Genomic DNA, 18,838 nt, shown 5'->3' on the forward strand with positions numbered 1-18,838 from the left:
AGTCGGTTCCCTCAACTCAGCACCGCCCTCCTAACCTCTCCGGCCTATCACCCTCGCCTTGACCTCCTTCCACCTATCACATCTCCATCGCCCCTCCCCCAAGTCCCTCCTCCCTACCTTTTATCTTAGCCTGCCTGGCACCCTCTCCTCATTCCTGATGAAGGGCTTATGCCCGAAATGTCGAATTTCCTATTCCTTGGATGCTGCCTGACCTGCTGTGCTTTAACCAGCAACACATGTTCAACTGTGATCTCCAGCATCTGCAGACCTCATTTTTTTACCTTCTGATAGGGAGACCAGAATTGCGCACAATTTTCCAATAGTGGCCGACATATCCTGTACAGCTATAACATGACCTTCCAACTCCTGTACACAATGTTCTGACCAATAAAGGAAAGCATACCTAATGCTGCCTTCAGTATCCTATCTATTTGCAACTCCACTTTCAAGGAGCTATGAACCTGCACCCCAAGGTCTTGTTCAGCAACACTCTCTCTCTAGGACCTTTACCATTGTGTATAAGTCCTGCTCTGATTTGCCTTTCCAAAATGTAGCACCTCATTTATTTGAATTAAACTCCATCTGCCACTTCTCAGCCCATTGGCCCATCTGATCAAGATCCTGTTGTTGTAATCTAAGGTAACCCTCTTTGCTGTCCATTACACCTCCAATTTTGGTGTCATCTACAAACTTACTAACTGTACTTCCTTATGCTCAGTCATTTAGAGAAATGACAAAGTAGTGGTTCTAGCAGTGATCCATGTGGCACAACACTGCTCACAGACCTCTAGTCTGAAAAACCAACCCTCCACCCTCACCCTCTACCTTTTTTTCAGCCCATTCTGTCTCCAAATGGCTAGTTCTCACTGTATTCCATCTTGCTAACAAGTCTCATTGGAGGAAAGTTGTCAAATGCCTTAAAGTCTACATATGTCATGTCTACCACTCTGCCCTTGTCAATTTTTTTTTCAAAAGTTCATATTTCCCATGCACAAAGCCATTCTGACTCTCCCTAAATCGATTCTTGCCTTTCCATGTAAATCCTTTCCCTCAGGATTTCCTCCCACTTGCCCACCACATTAATGAGTCTAAATGATAACTGTTGAGCTGAGTGACATTGTTTACTGAAATGTTAATATTTCTAGTGTTTTATTTCTGGAATGTCATTTTAAGTCCTTTTTGGGTTCTAATGCTCCACTCCATTTGAGCCTTTTTTTACTACTGAGTAAAGGTCCTAGTGTTCTGGAGTAACGTTGAATTATCATGGCACTCAGTGCCACTGGCTGGGAAGCTAATGCTAAAGAGGCAGGAATCTGCACCAGGCCAGACTACAACGACAATATGATTTATCCCTGCCGAAGTCTGACCCTGGATCATCAGATTGCACTGTTGCTATACAGATTGTAGAAAGGCCCCTCGGCACTGATGCTCAGAGCATCTAACACCGACCCCTTCCTTGTCCAGTAACCCAAATTTATCATAGCCAATCCAGCTAACCCCCACATCTTTTGGACTGTGGGAGGAAGCCAGAGGGGTAGCAAACACAATGTATGGAGTGTCCTGGGGTGGAGCCCAATGGGTCCCTGGTGCTGTGAGACAGCAGTGCTAACCACTGCTATCCAGTGTTTGGTGTTACCATTAAAGTTGCTTAAAGGGCTTTTTCAAGGATTTGTCTTTATCTCCAACCATGCTGCTTTGCTTTGCCACCCAAAAGTTGGGGTACAATCATCCCCATGATTGCCATCTGACTGCTATGGGGGTGGTAGGGAAGTGCCCAAATACCCTTCCAACCTGAGCGGTCACTCATTCAGCAGAAAATGAAGTTTCATTACTTGTGGCTGAATTCTTCCCACATTCACATGTTTGTTACACGTGTTCCTGTGCAGTCGTCATTACCAGGAACCTTTTTTATTAAAACAGATGTGATAGTTCAGCTGATTCAACGCCCTTAATTTGTGTTTAACTTGGCTTTCCTAATATTTAACATGCAGAGACAAATGAGCTAACTGACTTTTTTTTGAATTGAATTGGGGGAAGTGGGGTGATGGCCAAGTCAAACAGGAATTACTTTGCTCTAATCTTTTGATTCACTCCATATTACAAAAATGTAGTAGTATGGACAATAGTGAAACAATGGGAGGCCTTCCAAAAGATGTTTTTAGCTACAGAATGGGGTACTCTTGCCCTTTGACCGGTCATTGCCCCCCCCCCCCCCGCAACTGAAGAGGCAAGGGAGGGCATTTAGAACTAGAGCTTGTTGATGTCCAATTATAACTACCTGTTGCATTATGCCATGCAGCCTGTTTCTGATACAGCAGCACAGTGTAAAAAGTGAGGTCTGCAGATGCTGGAGATCAGAGCTGAAAAATGTGTTGCTGGTTAAAGCACAGCAGGTCAGGCAGCATCCAAGGAACAGGAAATTTGACATTTCGAGCCAGAGCCCTTCATCAGGAATGAGAAGTGTGCGCCAGGCAGGCCAAGATAAAAGCACAGTGGCCTGTCTGTTTGTACTTGACCTTTTTTTTCTGACTGCAAAGTGGAGGTGACAGCACAAGCAAAGTAGTGTGTTTTGGGAGCATGGGGATTGCCAGGCACTACTTTTTTGGTTCTGAGCAGAGCATGGGCTCCATTGTGTCTCTGCCTCCAGGATTAGAGTGGAGTGTGACAATGAGTGGATGGCTTCCAGTCACCTAGTGGCTATAGATGCAGAGCAGCCCCTCTGACCTTTTTTGGTGGGTGGGAAAGGGGTATGAATAGCAGTGTTGTTAAGGCTTTCCTTGGATGTTTCAGTAGTTTGCTGCCTCAACCCTGGAATTTCAGCTGAGCAGGAGCAGTCAAGATTTTCAGAAGTGTTGGTGGCAAGTATCCAAACAGATGGGTAGAACGATTGCTCCTTATAGTGACGCATGTCAAGACTGGCCATTCCCAGGAATGTTTTTTTTCCCATGGATTTTCAATGCATTCTTCTTTAATATTTTCAGGGAGCTGTCAGCAAGGGCAATTTTGGGAAAGATTCTGATCTACAATCTTGCAGGTGGAAGATCATACCTCTAAGTGCTGTTCTACACAACTTCCAGTATTTGGATGTTGGCCGTGGGGAATGTGCTACACCCTGAGTGCAATAACAATTGTTTCAGGAAGCCTAAAGCTGTTAATGAGCTATCCAGGTCTCGTTGTTTCTTTTTCTCCTCCTCCTTTTTTCCCCCCCCCCCCCCCCCTTGCTTTTGCTGTAGATTATCAATAACCTTTTTTCCCTCTAAACCTGCCCCCAACCCAAAGTCATGAGCTGTAGGTATTGTTAGCTGGACCAACATTGGTTGCTTTTGTTTAATTGCCCAGAACAATAGCTTGCTGCTCTGATTCACTGGAATCTATATGCTGTTGGGAGTTCTTTGTTGCATTGAATAGGACAAGACCCTTTTTGATAATGTTTTAGCAATGTTTTTAACTTTGTTAGGCTCCTGCTGTGGATGATTTGGCTTCCGAGACCACTGCAGATTCTGGAATCTAAAGTAGCCCAGCAGGAGGTGAGAAGATCACAGCATCAGGTGGAGAAGTCCTCCCTTCAGGTGTAACGCCTCTTCAGGGCCCAGCCAGTTGCCTCTGGGGAAGGGCTCCTGCCCAACTGTGTGTGACTGGAGGTTGCCTTGCAAGGCTATCTGCAGCCTGTTTTAAATAGTGAGAGCACTGGTATGAACTGTTCCATATTTACTTGTCCCTGCACACTGGACTGAAAAGCAGCAGCTGAAGTGCAGGCATGAATTGAGATGGTGGCTGAGCCATTAGCAATCCTTCCCAGACTGACATTCCAGTAATCTGCTGGAGTGGATTGTGTACTTTTAAGTGTGTGTGGTCTTGAGGCAGCTGCTGTGAGACACCAAGCATCTGATTTTTTTTTAAAAGTTCTGCAGCTTTCAGGCACTGGTTGATAGTTTGTGCTGCACTGGAGCCTCTGCACATGTGGCATATCTTCTGCATCTGAAGATGCAGAAGGTTGGGTGGGAGAGGGTTCTCTGGCTGCACCATCTACAGCAAACTTGAGGCAAAAGCTGAATAGCTGCCATAGAATCGCCAAGCCAATTGGCAACACTTCCTCCTCGTCCTCGTCCCTTCCCTCAACCTCCTGTCAGCTTTCTACTTTCCACTGAGAGTAGAATGTTAGTATACATGTTGCAATGTGAGTGTGTTATGTTCATCCCAATGCTATCTGTGTTTAAAGTTTGTGGTTATGGCAGTGGGTGTGTGTTAATGTCATCCAGACTGATGACTAGTGAGGTTTTTAATGGGTTGCCTGGCATTTCCACATCTCTGAAGGAATTGCCATCCTTTTATTCCCACACTTTGAAGTCAGTGAGAGAGTATTTGTTTGAATTTTTTTTTGAGATTTCAACTTGAATTTGTGTAGCATCTTACAGTTTTGCATCTCCCTGTGAAGGGAAGTACGTTTCTGTTGTTATCAACCTCTAGGTTTGAGTTTTCTCATCCCCAGTGGGGAAAATACCTCCAACCACCTTAAATTTGCATTTGAAGCAAAAATTATTTTTCTGCTCACTAGTCAGAATACTTATCACACTAGCAATAAAACACTCATTCTGTGGACTTTTTAAGCTGAGGTGACATCACTCTTGCTAAAGTTTAAGCATCTATAATGAGAAAAATGGCTGCACTGGGGACATATCTGATAAAGCTGAGGAAGTCTGTTTGCAGTTGTGTTTGTTCCCGGCAAGATCACTTAAGTGTGAGGGTTGCTTGTGTTTGCTGCCATAGTGATGACATTTACCCACTTGGGTAAACTGACTGCAAGTGGAGGCCTGTTTCCTAACATGCAAATGTTAGGCAAATATCTATGAATTTTCTTAAGCTGAAGGAGAAGCCTTCAATCTTAAAACCAAAGGCTTTGTTTGTGTTTAGCGTGTTTTGCAAAGGTGAGTTCTGTCCCTATGCAAACTTTCATAAAAGACATGGATACACTTATTTCTGGATCAGTAAATGATAAATATTTTGAGATGGAATGATCTGAAAGTGATGCCTTTATGCACTGGGTCACTATCTGGTGTTTTCTTCCCTCAGCAGTCACTTAATCATGGCATTAGCTGTACAGTATAGAAACACCCTTTTTTTTTTTGTGAACGTGTCTGTGCTGACCAGATATCCTAAATAAATCTAGTCCCATTTGGCCCATATCCCTCTGTGCTTCCTATTAATGTACCCATCCAGATAATATTTGAAAAAGGTATTGTACCAGCCTCCAATTTGGTAGCTCATTCCATACCTGCACCACCCTCCTATGTGAAACAATTGCCCTGCAGGTCCTTTTTTTTAAAAAAAAATCTTCACTCTCACCAATGTCCCGTAGTTCTGGATCCCTTTACTCTGGGGTTGAGGGAGAAAGACCTTGACTATTCACCAATCAATGCCCCTTTTTTTTTAAAATGAAACTCTACACAATCGCCCTTCAACCTCTGTTCCAGGGACAATAGCTCAAACACTCCAACCCCAATAACATCCTTGTGAAACTTTGTAAATGTGTCTTTTTTTTTTCTCTGAACCCTTTCAATATCTCTCCTCTTGCAGGGAGACCAGAATTGAATGGCTAGGCCACTTTTGGAATACTGCAATGTCTTAAGCAATTAAATGTGCTCTCAACTACTTTTATCCAATGCACTGACCAAGAAAAGTCAAGTGTTTCCCACACTGTAGGGAAGCTAATCATACCAAACACCACCTTCACTATTCTATCCACGTGTGACTCTACTTTACTTTAAGGAACTAGGAGCCTATACTCCAAGGTCTTTGTCTACCCAGCTGAACACCGGCACGTCAGCATTTTGGCTGAACAGTCAAAAATCACAACACCAGGCTACGGTCCAACAGGTTATTTGAAACTGCAAGCTTTCAGAGCCCTGCTGCCTCAGGCAGTGAGAATACATATCTGATATCTGATGCAGAATTTAAGTTGTATGATATTTTTAAAACTTAATAGAAACCTGCATCTCCATTCTCTCCAATCAAAAGACTTAACAGCCATCTAGATTTGTTCATGCATTCTAATCAGCTGTATGACCCCTTTTTTTGATCTTAAATTAACTAATCTAGATTAGGCATCAATTTCAACTTTGGAAGAGTTGAGGTATTCTTGTGAACTGTTTTTAGGTGATCCATATTTCCCTCCCAATGGAGTCTAAAGGTCCTGGTGCACCACCCCCTAACTATGCTGATGTTGTGCAACCACCAAATTACCAAGGGGCTGCTGTAAATCCACCTTATCCAGTTGGACCTGCCATGGGAGCTCCTGGGATGCCAGCTGTTTCATATCCACCACATCCTGCAACTGCTCCTGTTGGTAAGTCTACTGCTAATTCTATTTTTTCCCCCCCTCCCCAAAATCACATGGATGAATTCTTAACAGATGAGCTTTAAATGGGGAACTTAAATACAGCATCCATGTTGTAACCTGCACAACATGCAAGCACTTCAAGAAATTAGTGCCAAAAGAATGGAGTAACCTGGTGTGTTCTCATGATCAAACATGTCTGATCTATGGTCGGCATTCTGGATTTATTTTTCTACTTGCATTGTGTCTGCTGATTTTCCATGGAATGGTTAAGCCTTGATCCTGCAGTTTAACCTTTCCTGGGTGTTACATTTTTATCTCTGAGCTTGCTATTGGCAATTTTTCGATTCATCTGTCTCTACTTACAATGCTTGAACATGTGTGAAAAATGCACTTTGGTTGTGCAGGCTAGGCTCTGCTTGAGGTGTTGCCAGTGCTGCTTCAGTTTTTAGTGATGTGGCTGGAATGTGTTGCAGACCACAGTTTGGCCTTTTATGAAAAGGCTGGTTTCCTGAGAACTCAAACATTTGCTCTCCAGTTGATTTTTGCCATTTTGGTCAAATTTGATAATTAACTTTTTTATGAAATGCATCCACCATAAGATGTTAATGTGCTGCTTTTCTTTTTTTTTCCCTAGTGGTGCAGACTGTATATGTGCAGCCCAGACAACTTGGCTTCCAGCCATCGCAGACTATCTGTTCCTCCTGTAACCAGTCAATAGTGACCCGTGTTGTCTACTCACCAGGTGCACTAACATGGCTAAGTTGTGGAGGTCTCTTCCTTATTGGGTAGGTTGTCAAAATAACCACTTTCTTCCCTAAAATCTTGTGCAAAGTCCATTCTAAACATACAGCAGCTATGTACATTTGTCTGCTTCATTGCCTCTTTAATAGAGAAAAGGATTTTTTGAATACAAAGCTGTTTCTGCAGATACTGACTGTAGCAGTCAGCTGGCAAACACCATCATAGGTCAGTAAACACTGTAGAAAATGGGCTATTGTTCTGATTTTAGGCTCACTTGCAGAATTGATGGTGGTGTCCTAATCCAGGTGGAGGGAAAATGAATACTTCAGCCCCCTAACTTGACCAAGCAGGAAATTATTAAAGCAAATATTCCTCTCCACTCCCTTTTTTTTAATAGAAAAGGGTCAAGGAAATAGTCAGAACTGTGAATAGCTGTAGCCATGGGCCCGTTTTCAAAAAAAATCCTTGAGTACAGCCTACTCTGATCAAATTACCAAAGACAAGTGTTTCTGACAATCTCAAGGAGCAATAATGCCACACATGACATGATTTGGAGATGCCAGTGTTGGACTGGGGTGGATACAGTTTAAAAATCACAACACCCTGTTAGAGTCCAAGTTTATTTGGAAGCACTCGCTTTCAGAGCACTGTTCCTTCAGGTGGTTGTGGAGTACACAATTGTAAGACATCATTTATAGCAAAAGTTTAGTGAGATGTAACTGAAATTTATACACTGAAAAAATACCTTGTTTAAGTCTTATCTGTTAGAATGACCATGTTAGTTTCACTTATGCAAACAACTTTTATTTTTAACAAGTTGCACTTTCAGGTTAACTAGAGGGGAAAAATTGTGATTTACATATGAAAGAAGTGAAACTAACATGGTCATTCTAATAGATGAGAGACCAACAATCAAGTTATTTTTCAATGTATAATTTCAGTTACATCTCTCAATTTTTGCTATAAATTCTGTCTTACAATTGTGTACTCCATAACCACCTGATGAAGGAGCAGTGCTATGAAAGCTAGTGCTTCCAGTTAAACCTGTTGGACTATAATCTTGTGTTTGTGAGATGTATATGGCAGGCTTTGAGAAAGGTCTCCTCAACATTCTCTCAAAAACCTAGAGAGGTGAGGATAAAAGGGCAGCAGTGGTTAACACTGCTGTTTCTCTGTGCCAGGGATTGGGGTTTGTTTCCAGTCTTGGATGACCTTGCAAACTCCAAATGGACACTTTTTTCTCTTCACATCTGCATGAGTTTCCTCTCAGTCGGAAGACATTGAGTGGATTGGCATTGATAAATTGTCCTGTGGTGTCTAGGAATGTGCAAGCTAGACTAGTTAGCCATGTAAACTCAGGATGGTGGTCTGGGTCTGGGTGAGTACTGTTGGAGGGTTTGTTCAGACATGTTAAATGCTGCCTGTCTTTCTGCATTCGAAAGACCACTTCACAGAAGGAATTGTGGTTAGGTTTGAGTCAAAGTTTGGGATAACCCTTCCAGAATGAGAAGGTAGGTATTCTTCTGAAGAAATTGTCTTATTGATATAAGCTGTGTAGAGAGTTTGAGACCGGGTTTGAGGATTATGGCATTTCCAAGAAGTGTCTGCTGTTTAAAGACCTGATCACAGTAACTGATACTTTGCTGAGGAAGCAGCAAGGTGTCTGAGCAGTTGGTTTCAAAAGGCATTAGGTATAGAATAATTGGCCGGAGTCATTACAATAGAGTGAAAAACATTCTGGATTGTGTAGAAGACCGAATTTGTAAAAACTGTATGGGAAGCTAATTAGAAAAATGGACTTGATAGTGTACAGTAAAATTAGATTAGATTACTTAGTGTGGAAACAGGCTCTTTGGCCCAACAAGTCCACACCAACCCGCTGAAGTGCAACCCACCCATACCCCTACATTTACCCCTTACCTAACACTAGGGGCAATTTAGCATGGCCAATTCACCTGACTCCCACATCTTTGGACTGTGGGAGGAAACCGGAGCACCCGGAAGAAACCCACGCAGACACAGGGAGAACATGCAAACTCCACACAGTCAGTCGCCTGAGTCGGGAATTGAACCCAGGTCTCAGGCACTGTGAGGCAGCAGTGCTAACCACTGTGCCGCCCACAAATGTGACTTTTGTTTTGAGGTTAACACATTCTATCTCAATTTTAAAACAAAACCACACTCCTCTACATGATGCACTCTTAGATCACATTCTACTGACACAACTGTTCATTGATCTATCTGAAATGCTACCGTTTTTCTAATGTTTCTAGACAAGCTAGAGAAATACAACTTTTTTTGTCCTAGATGTGCTCTAATTGCCTGACCTTTTTTTATATTACAGGTGTGGATTTGGCTGCTGTTTGATCCCATTTTGTATTGATGGCCTTCAGGATGTGGAACACTACTGTCCAAATTGTGGAGTAAATATTGGTGTCTGTAGACGTATTTAAAATTCTTTCAGATTCAGCTATCCCTCTGGACATAACTTTGGCACTTTCACCTGAACTGCTCTTCAAACATTACTCTTCTGTTTTCTAATTATTTGTGAGACATTTTTCCAGAGATTCAACAGCTACTATCTGGAAAGAAATCTTGCCTATGTTGGAGACAATCTACAGCTGATCTCTAATCCACATAATTGTATCTGCTAAGTAATGTGATCCTGACTGTCATGAGCAGCCAATGTTAAGTCTTCACGTAGTTTTTGTCACCTTGTTTTTAAAATATCCCTTTTTTTGTATAAATAGTCACATGATAGCACTGCCAAAAGGTTTGGAAACACTGATTGAATTACAAATGTTAGAGAATTTGTCACTTTTTTAAACACCAGTCTTTTGTCTTAAAGTTTTTAGCATTGAGCCATGCCACTCCCCAGATATGAAAATTCTGTAACTTTGGGAATTCATGGGAAGAATGTATCTCCAAGAATTAAATGACTAATCTTTTTGTGATGTAGAGGTACTGGGGTGGACAAGATCAGCAGTCACATGACACCAGTTTATTTGAAATCGCCACCAAGCCTTTGAGGTGCTGCTCTTTATCGGGTGAAGCCTCTTCACCTGTGCTAAAAGCTGGATTTCAAACCTGTTGGGCTAAACCTGGGGTCATGTTACTGCTGACCTTTTTTCTGTTAATGTCTGAACAAGAAATTGTTGCTAATTCCAATGATTACACTCGCGTAGTGGGTCATGAAGGCTGATTTTTGCAAGGGATAGGCTAAACAGGTCAGTGATTTGATCATGCAAATGACTGAAGACCTAGTTGGCAAATAGCAATAGTTGAGTCTAAGACTTGCTGCATGCAGTGGCAGGCTGTTGCTTTTATTATGGAAATCGATTTAAATTTGTAGCAAACATTTGTTCATTCTACATAACCACAATAGAAGTTGAAGTAGCATTGTGCTTAATCTTTAGCCTGCCAGTTAGAGAAGCTATATGCTTATAAAATAAACCACCTCCAGTTTAAGGAACTTCCTGAATAAAAGTTGCAGGCTAGAAAATGCGAGAAGCTAACCAATCTTAAATGTGCATTACTGGTTATGATATTTAGAAACTCCCAAATATCACTTTTCAGTACAGAAATTGATTCAAACAATCTGTTTTCCTGACCGAATCAAAAGCTACTCATTTTGACTTCTACTCACTCGGCACATTGAAAATAAGTAATGATCCTTCATATTTTAGTGATTTTTTTAAAAATGGGTGTAAAAAGCATAGAATCACTAGATAAGTTGTATTCTATGTGCAGCAAGGCATGTGAAGTGTTTAGGGGTGTAATACCCAATGCTTATCACTAAAGTCCTGCATTTGTCATCTTTTACACAGACTTCAAACAGTATGCTATATAAATTTTAACAGATCAGCATACTTGTAAATAGCAGCAGGATCCCAACAAACTTTCACAAGCTTGATGCCTATGGATACTTTTTAAAAACAAAGTTTTCACTAAGATTCAGTTTTACTTCTGTTGAACGTAGCTCTTGATGTTACACCTGAACTGCTCCTCATATTGCTTTTATTGTTAATGAGACTTTGACTCAATTCAGCAACCACTGAATCTGGATGGAAACCCTATTACAGTAGGCTGTCTACAGCCTGGCTCTAAATCCTCATTTTTAAAAAGTCAGATGGTTATTCAAAAGTTCTGATATTACTAAAATGCAATCTATTTTATACTAGAATTTTCTATTTACAGGTTTGTTTTTGGACATTAGTGCTGGATATGGAGATCTATAAATCTCCAGTACTGAAGAATTGGATCTTGAATGTAACTTCTAATCTGCCAGTTGTCTAAATTTAGCATTGAACAAATCCAGGGTAAAAAATTTTATATTTGTGATATATTGTAAATTTTTAAAATTATCCCTGTTTTTTAAAGTAGTTTTTTGCTTCTGAATTAAAGATGTCTTGACAGCATTCCTCTGCTCAATGAGATTCTGGCTTTATAAATAAAGTCACCACCAGAAACTCGTCTGTCTGTCAACAGTAAGCTGTCTCCATTTTTAATATATGATAAATATCACAGTCCAATTATCACTCTTATTCCTACTTCTGCATGTTTGTAACCAATGATATCAGCATCAGTCCTATTTTCTGCTGAATTCTAGTTTTGTTTTGAAAGCATGAGTCTATAATGGTGGCTGAGCCTGCACACTGAACGAAGGATGCACTGGGTACCCTGTGGGTGAGCTTACACACATTTGTCTTGACACACTGAATCCAGCTCAAACACGTGGTCTGTGCAACACTGACATTAGGAAGACCGGAATGCCTTTCACGCATTTCCCACCAGCTAAATGAACTCCTGGCTGATCCATGGCCTAACTCAATGTGCTGTACTTGCCTTTGACTCTTTATGGCTTTTAAATTAAAAATTGTCTGAGTTAGTAACTGAACTGACTTTTAACACTTACTGGTTTATGGAAGAACGTTCCAAACTTCTACCATGCTTTTGTGTGGAATTATGGGTGGCATGGTGGTTAGCACTGCTGCCTTGGTGCTAGAGACCCAGCTTCAATTCCCACCTCTGTGCAAACTTCACAGACGTTCTCCCAGTGTCTGTGTGGGTTTCCATCGGGTGTTCAGGTTTCCTCCCACAGTCCAAAGATGGGCAGGTCAGGTGAATTGGCCATACTAAATTGTCCATGGTGTTAGGTGAAGGGGTAGATGTAGGGGAATGGGTCTGGGTGGGTTGCTCTTGAAGGTCGGTGTGGACTTGTTGGGCCGACAGGCCTGTTTCCATGCTAAGTCAGTCATTTAATTGATCCTAACTTTTTTTTTCTCTTGGATAGTCTGGCCCTAATTTTCAGACTATGCTCGCTAGTTCTAGCGCTTTCAACTAATAGCTCCAATAGAAGACTTTCTATCTTTTTCCTCTAATATCTTAAGGGATGACTTAATTGAGCTATCAACCATCTAAAATATTTGCATAATCTGAAGTTCTGGTATCATTATTTTTAAACCTACATTCTGAATGTGTGATGCCTTAAGTACTCTGCTCACAGCACTCCATGTGGGGTCTAAGCAGTAGTTTGTACAACTGCAACTTTTTTTATATTCAGTCCCTTTTTTATTTTTTTAATTTAAGGCCACCATTCCTGATTTTTTTTCCCCCTCCATGCATATGTTCATGGTGTAATGGGTTTTTTGAGAAAGATCTTTGCATCTGAACCCCCAAGTCCCTGGACATCTTTTTCTGATTCTATTGTAGAAAATACCCTGATCTTCCCCCTCTTTTTTTTTTCCCCCCAGTCCAACATGGATAACCTCACTTCCTGCCAAAGCTTTGTCTGTTCACTTGTTAATAGCATGAAATTTTGATTTTAAAAGTAGTCATCCATATGTCATCTAACTTTGCTATCAGCAGATATGGATATAAGTTTGTACCAGTTAATTGTTAGTGAGTGAGATCCTAACACCACCTCATGGAACACCACTGGTCAGATCCTGCCAATTCAGATACCTACCCATTCTCCCTCTTTGTCACTTGCCTCTTGACCATGTTAGTTGCTTTCAGGATTTTGGGACTTCCAGGAAGCAATTGCAAAAAAAAAAGCATCCATAGACCTTCCCTTGTCCACTACCTTTTTTAGTTGCCTCTTCAAAAAAATTCAATGAGGTTTGTCAGGTATTGACCTACTTGACACTTGTGCACTTGATTTCTGACTGTTTTGCATTTAAACCATGGATGCTCAGGTGTTTGCTAGCAATCCCATCTACTTGAAGCTTGCTTCCAGTTTGGTTTGGTGGCAGAGGCAATGACCCCACCTCTGTGCCAGAAGGCCCCAGCCCATATTTCACCTGCCCCCTGAGGTCTTAGTTAATTTGGTTAACTACAGTGTTTGCCCATGGTTTTTGGAGGTGTCCATCTCTCACTAGTTTGGCTAATCTGACCAATAGGTGAAGACTGTGTGCTAAATAGAAATGATTGGAGACATGTATGATGGGTCATGTCACAAACTAGCTTGAGGAACTTGGGATCTTGGAGAGATGCCACATTGGGGATGAATATAACAGAATTGAACATTTACTTTGAAAGTTGACTTAAGGTATCAACCATTAGTAGTTTGGCACACTGAGGCTAAACACCCAACTTGCAGATACTTCCTACTGCCCCCTTGATCATGACCCTACCTCCCACCACCACCAAACCATCCTTTCCCAGATCATCCAGAACCTCATCATCTCAGGGAACCTCCCATCCACCACTTCCGACCTCATAGTCCCACAATCCCGCACTGTGTTTCTATCTCCTGCCCAAAATCCACAAACCTGACTGCCCTGGCCAACCCATTGTCTCAGCCTGCTCCTGTCCCACCGAACTCATCTCCACATACCTCGACATAGTACTGTCCCCCGTAGGTGGGGAGTTCTTGGACTATGTTCAGGATACCACCCACGCTCTCCTCCTCCATGATTTTTGCTTCCCCTGTCCCCCCAATGCCTTATCGTCAACATGGACATCCAGTCCCTGTACACCTCCATCCCCCATCATGAAGGACTCAAAGCCCTCCGCTGCTTCCTTTCCCGCCGTACCAACCAGTACCCTTCCACTGACACGCTACTTCGACTGACTGAACTGGTCTTCACTCTGAACAACAACTTCTCTTTCCGATCCTCCCACTTCTTCCTCCAAACCAAAGGAGTGCCATGGGCTCCAGCTATGCCTGCCTTTTCATAGGATATGTGGAACAGTCCATTGTCTGTAGCTACACTGGCACCACCCCCCACCTTTTCCTCTGCTACATCGATGACTGTGTATCAGCACTCCCACGAAGAAGTTGAACAGTTCATCCACTTTACCAACACCTTCCACCCTGACCTCGAATTTACCTGGAGCATCTCAGACTCCTTCCTTCCCCCTTCCTAGACCCCCTCCATTTCTAGCTCAGGTGACCGAATCAACACAGACATCTACTATAAACTGGCTCCCACAGCTATCTAGACTACACCGCCTCCCTTACCCCCTGTAAAAACACCATCCCATATTCCCAATTCCTTCATCTCTGCTGCATCTGCTCCCAGGAGGACCAGTTCCAATACCATACAACCCAGATGGCCTCCTTTCTTCAAAGACCGCAATTTCCCCCCAGACGTGATCTATGTTCTCCACCGCATCTCCTCCACTTCCTGCTCCTCTGCCCTTGAGTCCCGCCCCCTCCACTCACCACCAGGACAGAACTCCACTGGTCCTCACCTACCACTCCTCCAACCTCATATATCGTATCATCTGTTGGAGGTGGCAAACAGACCCCACCACCAGAGATATATTTCCTTCCCCTCCCCTATCAGCGTTCCAAAAAGACCATTCCCTCCATGATTCCCTCGTCAGGTCCAACACCCCCCACCCCCAAACCTCCACTCCCAGCACCTTCCCCCTGCAACCACAAGAAATGCGAAACTTGCGCCTACATCTCCCCACCCACCTTCCCCCCCCCCCCCCCCCGCCCCCAAAACACCCCGGGGTTCCTTCCATATCTACCATATATTCACCTGCACCTCCACACACACCATTTACTGCACCCGATGTGGCCTCCTCTATAGTGGGGAGACAGGCCGCCTACTTGCAGAACATTTCAGAGAACACCTCTGGGACACCCGGACCAACCAACCCAACCACCCCGTGGCTCAACACTTCAACTCCCCCTCCCACTCCACCATGGACATGCAGGTTCTTGGACTCCTCCATCGCCAGAACATAGCAACACGATAGCTGGAGGAAGAGCACCTCGTCCTCCACATAGGAAGGAACCCTCCAACCATGAGGGCTGAACTTGGATTTCTCTAGTTTCCTCATTTTCCCCCACAACCTTGTCTCAGTCCCAACCCTCGAACTCAGCACAACCTCCCTAACCTGCGATCTTCTTCCTGACCTCTCTGCCCCCACCCCCACTCTGGCACCTCGCCTGCTTGGCACACTTTCCTCATTCCTGAAGAAGGGTTCATGCCTGAAATGTCAATTTCTCCTGCTCCTTGGATGCTGCCTGACCTGCTGCACTTTTTCAGCAACACATTTTCAGCTCTGATCTCCAGTATCTGCAGTCCTCACTTTCTCCTTAAGGTATCAACAGTAAGTTAAGATCTTGTAATTCCTCTCTCTCTCAATCCTTTGTTCATGTCTCCATCTCTTGTATGCTCATAAGATTCTAACAACATTAGTTGGAGTGCAGTTAATTCTATGTCCTCAATTCTCAAGTTTGCAAGCACAAAAATAACATTAATTTCAACTTTCAACTAATGTCCCAGTGTAGCCAAGGATTTTTTTCTTAACTGAGAACAGGCCCTTGGCTCTTGACATTGTGCTGACCTTTTATCCTACTGAAGTCAAACTAACCTATACCTATGTACCCTTCATTTTACAATCATCCATGTGACTATCAAAGAGTTGCTTAAATGTCCCAAATTTATCTGACTCTACCACTACTGGCAGTACATTCCTTGCACCCACCACTTTGTGCTCCTATTTCAGAAATAGCTGTCTCATCATTTCTGCCCAGAGATGCAGGGGGAAAACCTACTCTCCTGTGATCTTTTGTGATCAATTTTTTTTTTCTTTCATTCTTGCTGTTGTGGTCAGCTGTCCAACATTTTTTTTTCTTCCTTGATTTCAGTACCTGGACAACTTGCATGACATGTTTTACTTTCTCCTTCCTCCAGATCCTCTGTGAGAAACCTTTTTTTTGCCTTTCTGATCTTCCCTTTTACTGGCTACACTTATCCAGCAAACTCAGGATTTTGTTTTTGGGTATCTAATGTAAGGACAAAATCTACTGGAAATACTCAGCAAGTCCAGACAAGCACCTGCTTTGGTGTTCATGTTTCAGGCCTGAACAGTCTTTGAACTTACCTGCCTGTGAAGGATTTGTCTAGCACTTGTGGCCTGTGCGGCTATGAATACTTACTCCTCTTGAGTTTTTTGTTTCGCAATTTTGACCATAGAGATATACAGCATGGAAACCGACCCTTCAGTCCAACTTGTCCAGATAGCCTAAATTAATCTAGTCTGATTTTGCCCATATCCCCCTCAACCCTTCCTATTAATTTACCCATCTAGGTGCCTTTTTAATGTTTTAGAGTACATTCCCCACACTGCGGAGATAGGCCCTTCAGCCTAGCAAATCTGCACCCACCCTCCAAAGAGTTACCAGCCCAAACCCATTTCCTTCTACCTAATGCATCTCACACTGTGGGCAATTTAGAATGGCCAATTCACCTGACTTGCACATCTTTGGACTATGGGAGGAAACTCACGCAGACACTGGGACAATGTGCAAACTCCACACACAGTCACCCGAGACTGGAATTGAACCCGGTTCCTTGGCGGTGTGAGGCAGCAGTGCTAATCACTGAGCCACTGTGCTGCAGTTCTCGCATAACTAGTTCCAATATCTTATTTGCTTAACGTCGCTGAGGAGTTAAGGAATAGGAGTTTTGAGAATGCTTACCTTTGCCCACAATTCCAGTGGGGACTGTGTCGCATGCTTTGTTCTGCACATACTGATATCAGCACTGGTCCACATGCTGTTCTGCACATGTGCTGATGTGTGCTGCTAACAGAGCAGCTTGCTGAGAGAGATTCATTGAACAGCTTCCTGTGAAAGGTACCCTACTCCTACATTATCCTTTTATGCCCCTCCATTTTTGTTTCCAAAATAGTGACAAAAATGTTAACAAGAAGCTTCCTGGTGATAAAATTGCAGGTGGTGAATGCAAAATGAAGGCTTTAACACAGAGAAGCTAGATTTTATAAAGTGTTTTTTGAACATGAGAGGATATGTGATGTAGCTCACCATAATAGAAATGAGGGATTCTACCTTACCACAATGACCTTCTGATCCTGCGTTAATTTTTAAACGTGCTATTAAATTTCCTTGTTTTGTTGATAAATATGGTTTATACTTTCTTTCAGGCTATGCTATACATTGTGACAGATTTTTGGGTGACTTTTGAGTGATCAAGAGTGAGTTTTTGTTTTTTTTTTAATTGTGATTTTCTATTAAGTGAGGTTTTTCTGGAATGCAACCATGGAGGGTGTTATAGGAGGGCCACTTGTAGTTGTACCAGCCTTGTACTTCCTCTGTCTACTCATTCCACACATGCACCACTCTGCTTGAAAATGTTACCCCCCATGTACCTTTTAAATCTTTCCCCTCTCACGTTTATGCTTTCTAGTTTTGGATCTCCCCTCCCCCGCCACCCCACCCCCCTCCTCACCTGGGAAAAAGACCTTGGCTATTCACTTTATCCATGCCCCTCATGATTTTATTAACCTCTGTATGGTCACCCATCAGCCTCAACGCTCCAGCCTTTCCCTCTAACCCAGACCCTCCCACCCTGGCATCATCCTTTTTCCGCACCCTTTCTAGTTTAACAGCATACTTCTTATAGCAGGGAGACCAGAATTGGATGCCATATTCCAATAGTGGTTGAACTAATGAACTTGGAGAAGGCCAGAAGATGGGTTTCCAAATATCCCACCGGAGCTAGAATGGAGATTAAACTCTAAGCCACCTACATCACATTCCACCTACATCCCAGTTTCTGTGGTAACTGTTCTTGATAATGGATGCTCCAATCATCTCATCCTGTGGCTGACCAGGAATCTACTGCTCTCGCTGCCTGTAATTGGCACAAAGCATTTACAAATGGAGGTTTCCAGGGGCCCACACTTCACTGGCAAATGGGACAGATGTGCCTTTATGTCATACTCTGTACCTGGATGCTAGCTTACCTAAAGGGCCTGTTTCTTGTTGCACTGTTTTGCAGCATGAATGACTGACTGGCCTGTCGATATTCAACCTATTTTGCAACTTTATGAACATTCCTTCCAATGAAAACAAACATTCTGGAATGGGGCAGAAACCCAGAGCTCTTGCCCAAAGATAGGGATGGTGCCACTGCACTACACAATCTCCTTACTGTCTCCTTTATCTTTTGCTGTATTTTCATAACATGCAAAATTTCTCCTACTGTAACCTTTGCTTTAACATCTGAAAATGGCATGTTGCACTGTGGACACAAGCAGTGTTTATTTACATTTGTAGTCAAATCCTTACTTTTAGATCTTTTGTTCAGCATTTTAACGTACGATATTTTTAATCAACCTGTTCAGATGTATTTGGACACCCCTCTGGAGCAGGGTCAGAGGTCGAGGCATTACCACTGCACCACACGAGTCTGTATTAATAATTACACTCAAAACATATTGTAACAAACTCCAGCAGTGGGTGATGGTGCAGAGCAAGGAAGCTCGAGCAGT

General features: G+C 42.8%; 1 protein-coding gene across 1 annotated transcript in view; it reads left to right on the plus strand.

Annotated features, from left to right (window-relative positions):
- Positions 1-12,078, plus strand: part of LOC132825271 (lipopolysaccharide-induced tumor necrosis factor-alpha factor homolog) — a 34,206-nt gene extending 22,128 nt beyond the window's left edge. Inside the window, exons 2-4 of the mRNA XM_060840378.1 lie at positions 6,154-6,343; positions 6,972-7,122; positions 9,423-12,078. Of these exons, the coding sequence (XP_060696361.1) occupies positions 6,175-6,343; positions 6,972-7,122; positions 9,423-9,531 (429 nt within the window). The 5' untranslated portion in view covers positions 6,154-6,174 and the 3' untranslated portion in view covers positions 9,532-12,078. The remainder of the gene's footprint in view (positions 1-6,153; positions 6,344-6,971; positions 7,123-9,422) is intronic.
- Positions 12,079-18,838: the final 6,760 nt, after the last annotated feature.

The sequence above is a fragment of the Hemiscyllium ocellatum genome, chromosome 20, assembly GCF_020745735.1.
Source record: "Hemiscyllium ocellatum isolate sHemOce1 chromosome 20, sHemOce1.pat.X.cur, whole genome shotgun sequence".
In the NCBI taxonomy this organism is placed as follows: Eukaryota; Metazoa; Chordata; class Chondrichthyes; order Orectolobiformes; family Hemiscylliidae; genus Hemiscyllium; species Hemiscyllium ocellatum.